We start from the raw sequence: 17,116 nt of genomic DNA on the forward strand, positions 1-17,116 counted from the left end.
TTGTAAGTGGACAATAAAAAGGAAAAATAGAAAGTTGTGTATTTATTAACTCCCTCACAAGTCCTTAATGCAATTTTGGACTTTTTAAGCGTTTATCACGGTCAAATCTCTGATTGCCTGTGATAAAGGAACTTTTGTAATTGAAGAGCATTGAAACGCAATTGTAATTTATTTGGATTTATTTGAAAAACTGGAAAACACACCTTTTAACAATTTGCTTTAACAATTCAAAAATATTCTCTAGAAATAATTGTACATTTGCCGTAAAAGAACAAAAAATATTTGCACCTATATTTTGTCTCCCTGAATGGACAAATGTACAGATATTTGTGAAATATTTTCTCGAATATTGTAACGAATCTTTTATATACACTTATTGTGGCTATCGAGAAAAAAATTTGTGAATTCCTTTAGATATGACAAAATACAAATAACTTTTGTCGATCTCCACAATTCCGTTGGCTTCCACTTTTTTCAAAAGTCAAATAAGATAGATAAGACTTAGAGTAAAATACTTTATCACAGTAAAGAATATTCGTAGGTTGTAGGTTATGCGGACAAATTACATTTCTCAATGAATGCAACAAATTTCATTGAGAAATATCTTCTGACCAGGATATTTAAACGTAACTTCATGTTACTAATATATGTATGCACAGTTTCCATTTCGTTTTCAACTATGTGCTAGTTCGAAGGTATAGAATACAAAAAAGAATTATTTGAATAGCTTTTTGGCATAGTGCCAAACTTTGAAGAAGTATTCGTCCTTCCTCAGCAGTTTCGCCCTGGCGTAAGACTTGATATCGGCGTCCATGTTGTGCTCTCGCAGCCACGAAGACGTGTTCTCTGTGCTGAAGCCCGTGGGCTCCGTCAGTCCAGACCGAGTCTCCTCTGGGTGATGCTCATCGTCGCCGACATCTGTTTGGGCAAAAGTAAAGTGAGGATTTGACTGCTTTTCAGCCTGATCACGATGGCACTTACCGGACATGGGCAAAACTGTGTAGGGCTCCTCAGATTCCAATGGATCGCTCAACCCTATCTCATTGCGTGCGAATATCCGAATGAGATAGTCGTGGTTGTCTTGCAGATCTCGGATTTGGAATTTCTGTGTACCAGCCGGCACTTGGCCCACTTCCATCCACATGGTCTTCTTCACGTCGCGAATTGCAATGGTGTATCCCTTCAGCGGTGCACCTCCGTCTGACTCTGGGATGCCCCATTCAATGGCGTGAAGATTCGGTCCAACAACACGAACTTCCAGCGGGGCAGTTGGTGGTGATGGAACGGCTGGGAGAGGATACAAATCATTAAGCGAACATCACTATATGTGCCCTTAATTTTGTGAACATAAAACACTTACTCGCATTTGGATTGAGCAGAATATTTTCAGTCTCGGCTGGTTCACTGAGGCCAATGGAGTTTTCAGCGTACACGCGGAAAATAAATTCGGATTTCTCTTTCAGATTCTCAATGGTGTATTGCAGATTGTAACACTCTAGAGTTACAACCCTTGTCCATTTCTTCGATGTTGCTATCCTCTTCTCAACGACATATCCTGTTATTTCAGTGCCACCATTGCTTTCGGGTGCTTCCCATTCAATGGTTGCACTTCGGCTTGTGACATCGATGCAACGGAGGTTTCTTGGGCACGAGGGTGGATCTGAAAATTGAGATCAATTAAGTCTCCGTGGAAGAATTACACTTCGATGGCTACTCACATAACTTCTGTCCGGCTGTAAATGTCTGCGAACTCTCTAAATATCCACTCTGTCCAATTTCATTTCTCGCGGATATTCGTACATCATAGACATTGCCTTTGACTAGATTTTCTATAAGCAACGTTGTACATTCGCTATATGTGGAACCAACAGTTTTATATGTTGTCTCGTTTGTTTCCTTAATTTCTATGATGTATTCGATAATTGGACTGCCTCCGTCATATTCAGATGCTTGCCAGATGATTGTACAGCAAGTGTCTTCCATTGAAGATATGGCAATAGGGCCTCGAGGTGGTGTTGGTTTTTCTGAAAAATATCCGCCATTAGTACAAATTTTTGCTACTCATGCCATTTACTTTCTTACCAATGATCTTCTTAATGGTGACAGGTTCACTCTCTAAAGGCTCAGAAGTGCCTACGGGATTTTCAGCGCAAACTCTGAACAAGTACTGGGCATTTAGTGCCAGTCTCTGTATACAGTACGCATCGATGCCCTTTTTAACATCTGCCACCTTGATCCATGTTCCCTTCTCTTGGTCACACTTCTCAATGGAATACTTGACAATATCCAAACCACCATCATCTTCTGGTGGTTTCCACTCAATGACCAGTGAGTCCTTTCTTACGTCCTTCACTTGAATAGGACCTTCAGGCTTGCTGGGCTTGTCAATAACCGACAGCGTAAGCTCAACTTCGGACTTTCCGCATGAATTACTTGCTTCTATTCTGTACTTTGCCGTATCTGATCTCTCAACATTCTCAATTAAGATAGTTGTGGTCTTCTCAACTGTGGTAATGGAGTACTTTGTGCTGGTTTCGATCTTCACATCATTCTTGTACCACGACACCGATGGGAAGGGAAAACCAGAGATGTTGGCTGTCACCTTCCATGTTGTACCAACTTTACGCTGAATAGATATATCGGAATCGTCAATTATGATTTCAGGCCGTTCTTCGATCTTAACATTACACGATGTCTCAGCCTGTCCGATTTCATTAACGGCTTTGCAAGTGTATTTAGCTGTGGTCTTTTCCGTAGTTTCTTCGATGTAACATTTAGCTATGCGATTTTCATAACTAGTTTTCGTAGTTTTTATGGATTTGCCATTCTTGAACCAAGAAATTTCTGGCACGGGTTGACCACCAATGACACATGATAGTGTTAAAGGCTTTCCTCGTCCTATCGACACGTCATTGAGTGGTTCTTGAATAATGGGTGCTTCCTTCTCAGTTGGTGCTTTTACTCTGATGTATGGTGACTCCGGCGATGGTTCGCTTCTGCCAGCTTCATTCACTGCACTAACACGGAAGGTATACTCACTGTTGGTTGTTAATTTTTCTACAGTGTACGTTGTTTCAGATATTTGATGTATGGTAGTCCATTCTGTGATCTTCTTCTCATGATATTCCAGAATGTATTCTATAATCTCACAGTTACCATCATCTTCTGGTACCTTCCAATAGAGTGTGAGTGAGTCGTTTGCCACAGAAACTGGTTCAGGAGCTCCAGGTCGCGATGGTGGACCTGAAAAATCAATGTCAAGATCATTAAGATACATCTTATTATCTGTACGAAGTATATTAACAAAACATACGTGTAATTGTTAAGTGGACGGTTGCTTCTACTTCACCACTTGGGTTGGTAACACGAATTGTGTAGTCACCTTCGTCAGACTCAACAACCTTTTTGATAGTTAAGCTAGCTGACTCCTCATCGAATTCCTTAAACACTCTTGGAGATTTCTTAACAACCTTTCCAGAAGTGTACCATTCGACAGTTGGTTTTGGTGTTCCTGCTAGCTTAACAGTGAATGTCACACTTTCATCTTTTCTGACCTTGTATGCCTTTTGGTTTACTGTGACACTCGGTGGTTTAGGCATTTCTGCAAGTTAAGAGATTGTTTAAATCATATTAAATATTGAAGTTCATATAGATATTACCTTGTACTCTCAGCTTAGACACCGTCTTACGGTTGAGAACACTGCATGAGTAGCTATGCTCATCCTCTTCTGTACAGTCGTGAACAATGAGACGGCGAATAGTGCCCTCAACCTCGATGGTATACTTGCTTGATTGTTTGATCTTCTTGTCGTTCTTGTACCAAACTGTCTCCACGTCTGGCTTTGTGAGTTCCACAGTAAATGTAGCATTTGTGTCTTTAGTAACGGTGGTGGTATCAGGAAGCTTGATAATAAAGTCAACTAGAGGTTCTTCCACAGTCAAGCGTGCGGTGGAAACATTATCAGCGACTTTGCATGAATACTCAGCCTGATCGCTTAATTCTGTATCGTAAATGTTGAGTTTCTGTCGCTTGCCATCAATTGTTAGTTGAACATGCTTATTGAATTGGAGCTCTTTACCATTCTTGAACCATTTCACAAGAGCATCGCCCTTTGTCAGTTCGATTTCAAACGTGGCTTTGTCACCTTTGACACACGTGACGTCTTCAAGTCCTTTGAGCAGCTCTGGTGGCAATTCGATTACATTCACTTCGGCTGTGCACTCCTGATCACCAACTGTACATGAGTATTCGCCTTCATCGTGAATTGATATACCACGAACAAGGAGTTTTCGTACATGTCCATCTTTTACAAACTTCTTATTGTCGGCCTCTTGCACCCTTTCACCGTCTTTGTACCAAATAACTTCAGCCGTATCTGATGTAATCTCGACTTCTAGCACCAAAACCTCTTTCTCTTTGGTTTCCACGTCTTCCAGCTTGCGAATAAACTCCGGCTTGCATTCCAATACTTCAACACTTGATTTTGTCACTTGGTTCTTCACTGTGCATCTGTATGTGCCGGCATCCTTCATACTTGCATTGCGAATAATTAGTTTGTGAATATGACCTTCTTGCACTATTATACGATGATCCATTCCAGTGATTTCTTTGTCATTCTGATACCACTTCGTGAGGACTGTATGAGATGTTTCGCACTCAAGGATAAGCCTATGTGTCTCTTCAACAACAACGTGCTTTCGGAGCTTCTTCGTGAATACAACATCATCCACTTCAACTGTAATTCTAGCACCGTGGGATGCCTTTCCGATGGGATTACTAGCTATACATTTGTAGTTGCCAGAATCTCTTTCGGAATCAGCATTTTTAATCAATAATTCAATATTCTCGCCATCATACGATTGTTTCACTCTATCGGATGGATACAGTGGGCTATTATTGTAAAGCCACAGAACTTCAGGAACAGGATTACCCAAAACCCTCGCCGGGAGCTTAATTGTTCCGTTTTGCGGTACACTCTGTTCCTCAAAGCGTTCTACGAAGAATGGTGCTTCCGGATTTCCACTTTCGGGTTCTTCAACTGTCAGAATACAAGAGGTCTCTACACTTCCAGATGAATTCACAGCCTTTACAACATATTCTCCACTATCTTCCTTTGTTGGAGAAATTATGCTCACTGTGTGAATGTCTTTCTCTGTCTTCTTGTTGCCCTTTATCTGTTCTCCATTTTTGAACCATGTTATTTTTGGAGTTGGATTGCCTATAATATGAGTGCTCAAGATGACACTTTCACCTTCTCTAATAATGATATTTCTAAGTGGTTCTAAAATCTGTGGTGGTTCTTTATCTCCAGTTTTCACCTTCAAGATGATGGGTAGTTTTGCTTCACCCTCTCTGTTACTAGCAACAACTTCATAAGTTCCCTCTTGTTTCTTTTTCACATTCGTTATTGAAAGAATACTGCAGTACATGTGCATATCTGACTCTGTCACAATCTTGACATTCTCCTTAGTTTGAATTTCTTCGCCGTTGTACGTCCAATAAATGTCCGGCTCTGGTATCGCAACTAAACGGCACTCTAGTAGAACATTTGTACCTTCGTCCACGTATTGAGCTCTTGGTCGTCGTGAGAATGTTGGCGGTATACCTTCCAAGATGTCCGCCAAAGAAGACTCTCTAGACATTGATTTCCTTGAGAGACCTGTAGCGTCAGATCCATGATCTGATAATGGTGTCTCAACGACCAGCTCAGTACTGTTAGATGCGAATCCGGCAGCATTTTTAGCCACGCAAGTGAATGTACCAGCGTCTTCAGGGAACACTTCACGGATAATCAAAGTGGCTACGTTGTCCTCATCGTAGTAAATTTGGAAGTCTTCAGATGGCTTAATGATAGCTGTCTGGCGGAACCAAGTGATCTGTGGTCTTGGAAGACCCTCAACTTTGCACTCAAATTGAACTGTATAACCGTCAGGGGCATGCTGTGGTTGAAGTTTCTCTATAAACTTCGGTGCTAGAGTCTTTTCTGCAGGTCCTGGGCCTAGAAATGTTTGAATTGCGTGTAAAAATTAAGATGTAAGTGAGTCTTTTTTAGAGGAAACCTACGTTCAAAGACTGGCAATTTGTCGATCTTCTCATTAAGCTTTTTCTGCACATAGTGGGTGTAGGAGACTTCATCCATAAGACATTGAGCTGGTACCCAACCTCTGTCCTCAGTTAAATATTTTCTCACAAACCACCAGTCAGCATTTTGTTGCTCTGTAAATATTAGGGCATTTAGTTACTGAATAATCAGAATTATTTTAAAAATACATACCTATTACATAAACCTTTTCGCCTTCAACCAGATTCAGTGCTTCTTCATTTTCAGCAACGTATGTGCAGATAGAGTACATTAGTAATTCCTCATCGGCGAGAACTTCTGTTTCGAACTCCTTGGTTATTTGCAGAGAAGCATTTTCTGAAAATCACCAATATGGTTGTTATTTTATGATGTAAAATATTATTTTGAACATAAATTGTGATTAGTACATTATCACATCAAAGTTAGAAACACTTTTATGACTGTGAAATGTGTGATTAAGTAATTTTAGTATAAATTAGCAACTCTTCAAAGTTACCTTCTCTTGCTAAATTAATGAGTGAGCATTTAATTGGTGCAATATATTGAAGAATTTTCAAATATTAATAAGCATCCTATGTAAAATATGATGTATATTAAATTTTGTGTGATTCTTATTAACTTTCTGGGCATTATAATAATTGCGGTAGTACTGCATATATAAAGCGAAAGCTGGAAGCGAAAAGAATAAAAAGTAAATAAATGTGTGCAATTCTTTTTTTTTTTTTTTAAGAAAACCCATCACATTGCTTAATTATTTTCTCAGCAACACAGTAAGATAATTGTTTTCTTTTCCCTACCTTCTAAGAACGTGTGCAGAGGCTTTCTTCGTTTTGTTTTCAGTGTGAGTGAATCTTCTTCATAGCTGATTCTCTCCTTCTTTTTGTATGGTATATCCAAAGATATGTCCTCTTCAATGTCTTCAATACGATATTCTTGTTTAACGTGTTTCCCTTTCAGCTTGAAACTTACACTGTCAGGTTCATCTTCTAGGAATATACTATCGGAAAACTCCTCAGGCTCGTCAATGTCAAACATAGTATCCTCGTGCTCACTTATATCATCAATTATTTCTTCAATAATTGGACCACCATCGTCTTCATATGATTGAATTAGTTTGATTGATGCTTCTCCAGCCTCTTCAGAATAAGAAAATGGTTTAGTTTTCTTTAATCGTACTTTTCCAGACATAGAAATTTCTTCTTCAGCATAAGAGTCCAACTGAATATTGAACTCTTGCTCGATATCCTCTTTTGTAGTAGTTCTTTTTGGACGGAATGTAACATTTTCGACATCGGTTACTTCCGGAATATCTGGCCTGGAAGGTTTTCGTACCTGTTTCAACTTTTTGACTGTATAGTCACTTGTATGTTCTTCAATAATAGGAATAGGCTTTGGTGGCTTTTTCTTTACAATCACGAAATCTTCAATAATTTCTTCCGATTCTTCTTGATCTTCTTCATGCTCCTCTGGTAGTTGTACAACGAGAAAACCTTCTTCGGTCTCCTCAGTTGTTTTCTTAGGTTTCTTTTTCTTGATTTTAACAGCTTCATCAACTTGTTCAGGTTCTTGCAAAGGTTCCTTCCTAATACTAAACTCCGCAACTACCTCTTCAGTTTCATCAGAGGGTTTCTTCGGTTTTTTAATAACAAAATCTTCAACAAAGTCTTCAGATACATCTTCCGGCTTCTGGATTTTCAAAACGACTTCTTCAGTATCTTCAGTTGGCTTCTTCGGTTTCTTCTTCTTTATCTTCACCGCTTCAGCAACTTCTTCTGGTTCCGGTTTAGGTTCCTCCTTCAGTTTGAACTCGACCTCGACCTCTTCCGTTTCCTCCTTTGTCGGTTTCTTGATCACAACCTCTTCCGCTACTTCTTCCGGCTTCTGGATTTTCAAAACGACTTCTTCAGTATCTTCAGTTGGCTTCTTCGGTTTCTTCTTCTTTATCTTTACCGCTTCAGCAACTTCTTCTGGTTCAGGTTTAGGTTCCTCCTTCAGTTTGAACTCCACCTCGACCTCTTCCGTTTCCTCCTTTGTCGGTTTCTTGATCACAACCTCTTCCGCTACTTCTTCCGGCTTCTGGATTTTCAAAACGACTTCTTCAGTATCTTCAGTTGTTTTTCGCTTCTTCTTCTTTATCTTCACCGCTTCAGCAACTTCTTCTGGTTCAGGTTTAGGTTCCTCCTTCAGTTTGAACTCCACCTCGACCTCTTCCGTTTCCTCCTTTGTCGGTTTCTTGATCACAACCTCTTCCGCTACTTCTTCCGGCTTCTGGATTTTCAAAACGACTTCTTCAGTATCTTCAGTTGGCTTCTTCGGTTTCTTCTTCTTTATCTTTACCGCTTCAGCAACTTCTTCTGGTTCAGGTTTAGGTTCCTCCTTCAGTTTGAACTCCACCTCGACCTCTTCCGTTTCCTCCTTTGTCGGTTTCTTGATCACAACCTCTTCCGCTACTTCTTCCGGCTTCTGGATTTTCAAAACGACTTCTTCAGTATCTTCAGTTGGCTTCTTCGGTTTCTTCTTCTTTATCTTCACCGCTTCAGCAACTTCTTCTGGTTCAGGTTTAGGTTCCTCCTTCAGTTTGAACTCCACCTCGACCTCTTCCGTTTCCTCCTTTGTCGGTTTCTTGATCACAACCTCTTCCGCTACTTCTTCCGGCTTCTGGATTTTCAAAACGACTTCTTCAGTATCTTCAGTTGGTTTCTTCGGCTTCTTCTTCTTTATCTTCACCGCTTCAGCAACTTCTTCTGGTTCAGGTTTAGGTTCTTTCTTAAGTGATACCTTTGCCATTACTTCCTCATCATCTTCCACCGTTGGTTTTATAAATGGTTTAAGTTTGATCTCGGATTGTTCTTCGTCTGGCTTAGGTGCTTTGGGTATTCTGAATTTGACATCGTCTTCAGGAGTTTCCTCGGGTTTCTTCGGCTTTCCTTTTTCTAATGGAATTTCGACCGTCTCTGGTTGAGGTTCTTCCTTCTTCTTTCTTTTATATTTTGGTTTCTCTTCAGAAGGTTGCTCAGGCGTGAATGTCTCTTCTTCTGGAACCTCCGGTTCGTACGGCGGAACTTCGGATGGTTCGAAGTCAAACTCAAGAGGCGATGGAATTTCTGTTTTATGAGGCGACTTCTTTTTCTTTGGTTTATCTTCCTCAGGTTTTTCCTTCTTCGGTTTCTTTTCCTCCTCTACCTCTTCCTTGGGCTCTTTTCCGGGAATACCTTTCAGTTTGACCTCCTCCGGAGCTTCTTCTTCTTTCGGTTTCACTTTACCCTTTCCCATTTTCAGTGTTTTCGAATCTGGTTCTTCTTCCTTACTTTCTTTCTTGGGTCTCTTGTAACCCTCCTTCTCCGGAGACTCATCTGAACTGCTCTCGTACTTCTCATACTTTTCAAGCTGAGGCCTCTCTAGATCATCCTTGATCTCTTTCGGAGGTTTGAATTTCTTGATCTTGGTTTTCTTCGGCAATTTCTCAGCTTCTTCAATATTTCTAGATAATATTCCAGTATCCCTAATTGTATTCATGTCAGTCACAATCAACTTGATTGCCTCTGGGGGATATTCAACACGAGTGATCTTGCTCTTGAGTTTCGTCTTCGGAAAACTGATTTCATCACTGCTTGTTTTCTCAATTGGTTTCGGTTTTCTAAGCTTCAACTTCTGAGGCAACTCCGATACTTCAACAATTTCAACTTTGGTTGGTTTGACTTCTTTCCTCTCTATTTTCTCGGGTTTCGGTTTTTCCGCTTGGTATTCTTCCTTGATCTTTGGTTTCTTTGTGGGTTTCTCTTCATCTTCAAACTTCTCATATTTCTCAAGCTCGGTCTTGGGAATATCCATTTCAATCATTCTCTGAATCAGATCGAGCTCATCGTCTTTCTTCGGCTTCTTGATGACCTTCTTTTTCTTCTTCGTTTTATCATCTTCGTCAGTCTTTTCTTCTGTGGGTTGTTTCACTTCTTTATCTTCTGTAATTGGAGAATCACCTACTGTAGTTTCTATAGGAAAAAGTAGAAAAAAGTAATAAAAACAGTTATTGCATAAGATCATTAAAAAAAAACAAGTAAAAAATTGCCCTCTAAATGCTATTTTCACTATATACCATCTGTAATTATACATTGCCTGGTTATCTTTTTGGTTTCTTATATGAACAATATATCAATTATTAAAAACAGTAAAAAGAAACTTACGAACTGTTTCAATAGGAATTTTCTCTAATGCGGTGTCTAGAATTTCAGTTTCTTCAGAAGTGAGTGATACAATTGGAACCTCCTCGTTTTTATCTGGCTTCTTGCGTTTTGTTTTCTTTGTTTTCGGAACGTCGTCTCTCTCGTCGTCACTTATTTGAGGAGACGAAGGTTCGAACTTGGGTAGTTTCATGTCACGATCTGGTTCATCTTTGTCTGTTTCTGTTTCTGGTTGTGGCTTTTTGAATGGTTTGAGTTTGATCTCGGGTTGTTCTTCGTCTGGCTTAGGTGCTTTGGGTATTCTGAATTTGACATCGTCTTCGGGAGTTTCCTCGGGTTTCTTCGGCTTTCCTTTTTCTAATGGAATTTCAACCGTCTCTGGTTGAGGTTCTTCCTTCTTCTTTCTTTTATATTTTGGTTTCTCTTCAGAAGGTTGCTCAGGCGTGAATGTCTCTTCTTCTGGAACCTCCGGTTCGTACGGCGGAACTTCGGATGGTTCGAAGTCAAACTCAAGAGGCGATGGAATTTCTGTTTTATGAGGTGACTTCTTTTTCTTTGGTTTATCTTCCTCAGGTTTTTCCTTCTTCGGTTTCTTTTCCTCCTCTACCTCTTCCTTGGGCTCTTTTCCGGGAATACCTTTCAGTTTGACCTCCTCCGGAGCTTCTTCTTTTGTCGTTTTCACTTTAAACCCCTTTCCCATTTTCAGTGTTTTCGCTGGTGCTTCTTTACCTTACTTTCTTCTTGGTTCTCTTGTAACCCTCCTTTCCGGAGACTCATCTGAACTGCTCTCGTACACTTTCTCATACTTTTCAAGCTGATGCTCTCTATCATCCTTGATCTCTTTCGTAGGTTTGAATTTCTTGATCTTAGGTTTTCTTCGAGCAATTTTCTCAGCTTCTTCAATATGTTCTATATAATATTCCAGTGATCCCCTAAATTGTAATTCATGTTCGGTTCACAATCAACTGATGCTCTGGGGATATTCACACGAGTGAATCTTGCTCTTGAGTTTCGTCTTCGGCAAACTGATTTTCATCACTGCTTGTTTGTTTTCTCATTGGTTTCGGTTTTCTATAGCTTCAACTTCTGAGGCAACTCCGGAATACTGTTCACAATTTCATTGGTTGGTTTGACTTCTTTCCTCTCTATTTTCTCGGGTTTCGGTTTTTCCGCTTGGTATTCTTCCTTGATCTTTGGTTTCTTTGTGGGTTTTTCTTCGTCTTCAAACTTCTCATATTTCTCAAGTTCGGTCTTGGGAATATCCATTTCAATCATTTTCTGAATCAGATCGAGTTCATCGTCTTTCTTCAGTTTCTTGATCACCTTCTTTTTCTTCTTTGGCTTCTCTTCCTCGCCAGGAGCCTCCTCAAAGGGTACTTCTTCGGTGGTTTCGGGGATTTCTTCAGGCACCTGTTCCTCTTCGACAGGTTTCGGAACCATTTCTGTCTCTTCTTTGATCTCTTCACCCTTCTTTACCTTCTTCGCCACCTTCTTTTGCTTAGGCTTCTCTTCCTCGCCTGGAGCCTCCTCAAAGGGTACTTCTTCGGTGGTTTCGGGGATTTCTTCAGGCACCTGTTCCTCTTCAACAGGTTTCGGTACCATTTCTGTCTCTTCTTTGGGCTCCTCGCCCTTCTTTACCTTCTTCACCACCTTCTTCTTCTTAGGCTTCTCTTCCTCGCCAGGAGCCTCCTCAGAAGGCAAGTCTTCGATCGTTTCCGGAAGTTCTTCTCCTTTTTGTGGTTTTTCATCTGTTGGAATAAGGGGTATGTCTGATGGTTTCTCTGCTGTTGTAGGTTTTGTTTCCGGGATATCTTTCTTTGGGTGAGTTGTATCTCTCTCTGTAAGATATATTATGAAAATTATTTTCTCTGTTTATCGTCGATTCGCTTAGTATGGCGTGTATGTTACATTGATATTAGTTAGAGTATTTCCCTATGTATTCTTATTATTTTATTGTTTTTCTTTGGTAAAGACGAACTCATATATATATAATATGTTTTATAGCAGCAGTCAATACATGCGTAATAAATGCCCAATAAAGAACATAGTGCTTTCTGTGGATATGTATGCATAAACAGCTTATGATACCTATGACTATTATTTGCTGAATCTAGTTTTATTTAAAATCTGTTTAAGTAAATTATATTGCTAGAAATTTCTATATTTGAGTAACTCACTTCACCTTTGTAATAGCGAAAACCTGTATATATGTATATAAAGCAATGAAATCTTAATGTTACAAAATACTCAAATCGTAACAAGTATTCGCATGTGTGTATCCACGAAGGAAAGCAAATAGTTCACTCATATTTCTCGCAATGCGCAGTTTAGTGTAAAACTGTAAAACTTACGTGGAAAATCATTTTGTTCTGTGTCCATAGTGTCACCATAGGGTACAGGTTCTTCTTTCTCTTCCAGTGTGTCAGGAGAATCTTTTGGTTTTGATATCCTTCTTGCGTTTTATTTTCTTTGTTTTCGGAACGTCGTCTCTCTCGTCGTCACTTATTTGAGGAGACGAAGGTTCGAACTTGGGTAGTTTCATGTCACGATCTGGTTCATCTTTGTCTGTTTCTGTGTCTGGTTGTGGCTTTTTGAATGGTTTGAGTTTGATCTCGGGTTGTTCTTCGTCTGGCTTAGGTGCTTTGGGTATTTGAATTGACATCGTTCTTCGGGAGTTCCCTCGGTTTCTTCGGCTTTCATTTTTCTAAATCGAATTAAACCAGTATCTGGTTGAGGTTCTTCCTCTTCTTTCTTTTATATTTTGGTTTCTTCAGAAGGTTGCTCAGGCGTGAATGTCTCTTCTTCTGGAACCTCCGGTTCGTACGGCGGAACTTCGGATGGTTCGAAGTCAAACTCAAGAGGCGATGGAATTTCTGTTTTATGAGGTGACTTCTTTTTCTTTGGTTTATCTTCCTCAGGTTTTTCCTTCTTCGGTTTCTTTTCCTCCTCTACCTCTTCCTTGGGCTCTTTTCCGGGAATACCTTTCAGTTTGACCTCCTCCGGAGTTTCTTCTTCTTTCGGTTTCACTTTACCCTTTCCCATTTTCAGTGTTTTCGAATCTGATTCTTCCTTCTTACTTTCTTTCTTGGGTCTCTTGTAACCCTCCTTCTCCGGAGACTCATCTGAACTGCTCTCGTACTTTTCATACTTTTCAAGCTGAGGCCTCTCTAGATCATCCTTAATCTCTTTCGGAGGTTTGAATTTCTTGATCTTGATTTTCTTCGGCAATTTCTCAGCTTCTTCAATATTTCTAGATAATATTCCAGTATCCCTAATTGTATTCATGTCAGTCACAATCAACTTGATTGCCTCTGGGGGATATTCAACACGAGTGATCTTGCTCTTGAGTTTCGTCTTCAAAAATGTCGCCTCCTCACTCTTTGGTTTATCGGATGGTTTCGGTTTTCTAAGCTTCAACTTCTGAGGCAACTCCGATACTTCAACAATTTCAACTTTGGTTGGTTTGACCTCTTTCCTCTATTTTTTTTTTTTTTTTTCCCTCGGGTCGGTTTGTCCGCTTGTATTCTTCCTTGATCTTTGGTTTCTTTGTGGGTTTTCCTAGTCTTCAAACCTTCGCTATTTCCTAAAGTTCGGTCTTGCAGGGAATACCATTCAATCATTTCTAAATCAGATCGGTCATCGTCTTTCTTCAGTTTCTTCACCTTCTTTTCTTCTTCGGTTCTCCTTCCTCGCCAGGAGCTCATCAAAGGGTACTTCTTCGGTGGTTTCAGGGGATTTCTTCAGTACCTATCCTCTTCGACCAGGTGTTTTTTCCCGGAACCCCCCCATTCTGTCAATCTTCATTTGGGCTCATCGCCCTCTTTACTTATGTCCAACACATTTCTTCTTCTTTGGCTTCTCTTCCTCGCCTGGAGCCTCCTCAGAAGGTACTTCTTCGGTGGTTTCGGGGATTTCTTCAGGCACCTCTTCCTCTTCGACAGGTTTCGGTACCATTTCTGTCTCTTCTTTGGGCTCATCGCCCTTCTTTACCTTCTTCACCACCTTCTTCTTCTTAGGCTTCTCTTCCTCGCCTGGAGCCTCCTCAAAGGGTACTTCTTCGGTGGTTTCGGGGATTTCTTCAGGCACCTGTTCCTCTTCGACAGGTTTCGGTACCATTTCTGTCTCTTCTTTGGTCTCTTCGCCCTTCTTTACCTTCTTCACCACCTTCTTCTTCTTAGGCTTCTCTTCCTCGCCGGGAGCCTCCTCAGAAGGTACTTCTTCGGTGGTTTCGGGGATTTCTTCAGGCACCTCTTCCTCTTCGACAGGTTTCGGTACCATTTCTGTCTCTTCTTTGATCTCTTCACCCTTCTTTACCTTCTTCACCACCTTCTTCTTCTTAGGCTTCTCTTCCTCGCCTGGAGCCTCCTCAGAAGGTACTTCTTCGGTGGTTTCGGGGATTTCTTCAGGCACCTGTTCCTCTTCGACAGGTTTCGGTACCATTTCTGTCTCTTCTTTGATCTCTTCACCCTTCTTTACCTTCTTCACCACCTTCTTCTTCTTAGGCTTCTCTTCCTCGCCTGGAGCCTCCTCAGAAGGTACTTCTTCGGTGGTTTCGGGGATTTCTTCAGGCACCTGTTCCTCTTCGACAGGTTTCGGTACCATTTCTGTCTCTTCTTTGATCTCTTCACCCTTCTTTACCTTCTTCACACCTTCTTCTTCTTAGGCTTCTCTTCCTCGCCGGGAGCTCCCGAAGGTACTTCTTCGGTGGTTTCGGGGATTTCTTCAGGCATCTTCCTCTTCGACAGGTTTCGGTACCATTTCTGTCTCTTCTTTGATCTCTTCACCCTTCTTTACCTTCTTCACCACCTTCTTCTTCTTAGGCTTCTCTTCCTCGCCTGGAGCCTCCTCAAAGGGTACTTCTTCGGTGGTTTCGGGGATTTCTTCAGGCACCTGTTCCTCTTCGACAGGTTTCGGTACCATTTCTGTCTCTTCTTTGGGCTCCTCGCCCTTCTTTACCTTCTTCACCACCTTCTTCTTCTTAGGCTTCTCTTCCTCGCCGGGAGCCTCCTCAGAAGGTACTTCTTCGATGGTTTCGGGGATTTCTTCCACTTTTTCTAGTTTTTCATCTGCTTGAGTAAGGGGTATGTCTGATGGTTTTTCTGAAGGCTTCGGTGTATCTTTCTTTGAGTGAGTTGTGTCTCTCTCTGTAAGATATATTATGAAAATTATTTTCTCTGTTTATCGTCGATTCGCTTAGTATGGCGTGTATGTTACATTGATATTAGTTAGAGTATTTCCCTATGTATTCTTATTATTTTATTGTTTTTCTTTGGTAAAGACGAACTCATATATATATAATATGTTTTATAGCAGCAGTCAATTACATGCGTAATAAATGCCCAATAAAGAACATAGTGCTTTCTGTGGATATGTATGCATAAACAGCTTATGATACCTATGACTATTATTTGCTGAATCTAGCCTTTTATTTAAAATCTGTTTAAGTAAATTATATTGCTAGAAATTTCTATATTTGAGTAACTCACTTTCACCTTTGTAATAGCGAAAACCTGTATATATGTATATAAAGCAATGAAATCTTAATGTTACAAAATACTCAAATTCGTAACAAAGTATTCGCATGTGTGTATCCATGAAGGAAAGCAAATAGTTCACTCATATTTCTCGCAATGCGCAGTTTAGTGTAAAACTGTAAAACTTACGTGGAAAATCATTTTGTTCTGTGTCCATAGTGTCACCATAGGGTACAGGTTCTTCTTTCTCTTCCAGTGTGTCAGGAGAATCTTTTGGTTTTGATATCTTCTTGCGTTTTGTTTTCTTTGTTTTCGGAACGTCGTCTCTCTCGTCGTCACTTATTTGAGGAGACGAAGGTTCGAACTTGGGTAGTTTCATGTCACGATCTGGTTCATCTTTGTCTGTTTCTGTTTCTGGTTGTGGCTTTTTGAATGGTTTGAGTTTGATCTCGGGTTGTTCTTCGTCTGGCTTAGGTGCTTTGGGTATTCTGAATTTGACATCGTCTTCGGGAGTTTCCTCGGGTTTCTTCGGCTTTCCTTTTTCTAATGGAATTTCAACCGTCTCTGGCTGAGGTTGCTCCTTCTTCTTTCTTTTATATTTCGGTTTCTCTTCAGAAGGTTGCTCAGGCGTGAATGTCTCTTCTTCTGGAACCTCCGGTTCGTACGGCGGAACTTCGGATGGTTCGAAGTCAAACTCAAGAGGCGATCCAATTCCGGTTTTATGAGATGACTTCTTTTTCTTTGGTTTATCTTCCTCAGGTTTTTCCTTCTTCGGTTTCTTTTCCTCCTCTACCTCTTCCTTGGGCTCTTTTCCGGGAATACCTTTCAGTTTGACCTCCTCCGGAGCTTCTTCTTCTTTCGGTTTCACTTTACCCTTTCCCATTTTCAGTGTTTTCGAATCTGATTCTTCCTTCTTACTTTCTTTCTTGGGTCTCTTGTAACCCTCCTTCTCCGGAGACTCATCTGAACTGCTCTCGTACTTCTCATACTTTTCAAGCTGAGGCCTCTCTAGATCATCCTTAATCTCTTTCGGAGGTTTGAATTTCTTGATCTTGATTTTCTTCGGCAATTTCTCAGCTTCTTCAATATTTCTAGATAATATTCCAGTATCCCTAATTGTATTCATGTCAGTCACAATCAACTTGATTGCCTCTGGGGGATATTCAACACGAGTGATCTTGCTCTTGAGTTTCGTCTTCAAAAATGTCGCCTCCTCACTCTTTGGTTTATCGGATGGTTTCGGTTTTCTAAGCTTCAACTTCTGAGGCAACTCCGATACTTCAACAATTTCAACTTTGGTTGGTTTGACTTCTTTCCTCTCTATTTTCTCGGGTTTCGGTTTTTCCGCTTGGTATTCTTCCTTGATCTTTGGTTTCTTTGT

At 40.5% G+C, this 17,116-nt stretch overlaps 1 protein-coding gene across 1 annotated transcript; it reads right to left on the bottom strand.

The window, feature by feature from the left end:
* Window positions 1–161: 161 nt before the first annotated feature.
* LOC132264262 (titin-like) lies at window positions 162–14,921 on the bottom strand. Its single transcript, XM_059764377.1, has 16 exons — window positions 14,099–14,921; window positions 13,073–13,738; window positions 12,764–12,965; window positions 12,613–12,693; window positions 11,368–12,099; window positions 10,265–10,927; window positions 6,881–10,072; window positions 6,276–6,419; window positions 6,065–6,217; window positions 3,660–5,999; window positions 3,314–3,601; window positions 2,083–3,243; window positions 1,719–2,024; window positions 1,361–1,660; window positions 982–1,287; window positions 162–918 (listed from the first exon to the last, which is right to left on the bottom strand). The coding sequence occupies exons 1-16, from the start codon at window positions 14,861–14,863 to the stop codon at window positions 716–718; spliced, it is 11,502 nt and encodes a 3,833-aa protein (XP_059620360.1). The 5' UTR covers window positions 14,864–14,921; the 3' UTR covers window positions 162–715.
* Window positions 14,922–17,116: the final 2,195 nt, after the last annotated feature.

The sequence above is a fragment of the Phlebotomus argentipes genome, unplaced genomic scaffold (genome assembly GCF_947086385.1).
Source record: "Phlebotomus argentipes unplaced genomic scaffold, Phlebotomus argentipes genome assembly contig_32, whole genome shotgun sequence".
Classification (NCBI taxonomy): Eukaryota; Metazoa; Arthropoda; class Insecta; order Diptera; family Psychodidae; genus Phlebotomus; species Phlebotomus argentipes.

Excerpts from the sequence above, each read along its gene's own strand:
- LOC132264262 (XM_059764377.1), bottom strand. The coding sequence starts at position 14,863 with ATGGTACCGAAACCTGTCGAAGAGGAACAGGTGCCTGAAGAAATCCCC. Across the intron at positions 12,694-12,763 it reads ACCTTCGTCTCCTCAAATAA|ATTCTCCTGACACACTGGAA; the intron begins GTGACGACGAGA and ends CAAAACCAAAAG. Across the intron at positions 1,288-1,360 it reads TCTGCTCAATCCAAATGCGA|CCGTTCCATCACCACCAACT; the intron begins GTAAGTGTTTTA and ends ATCCTCTCCCAG.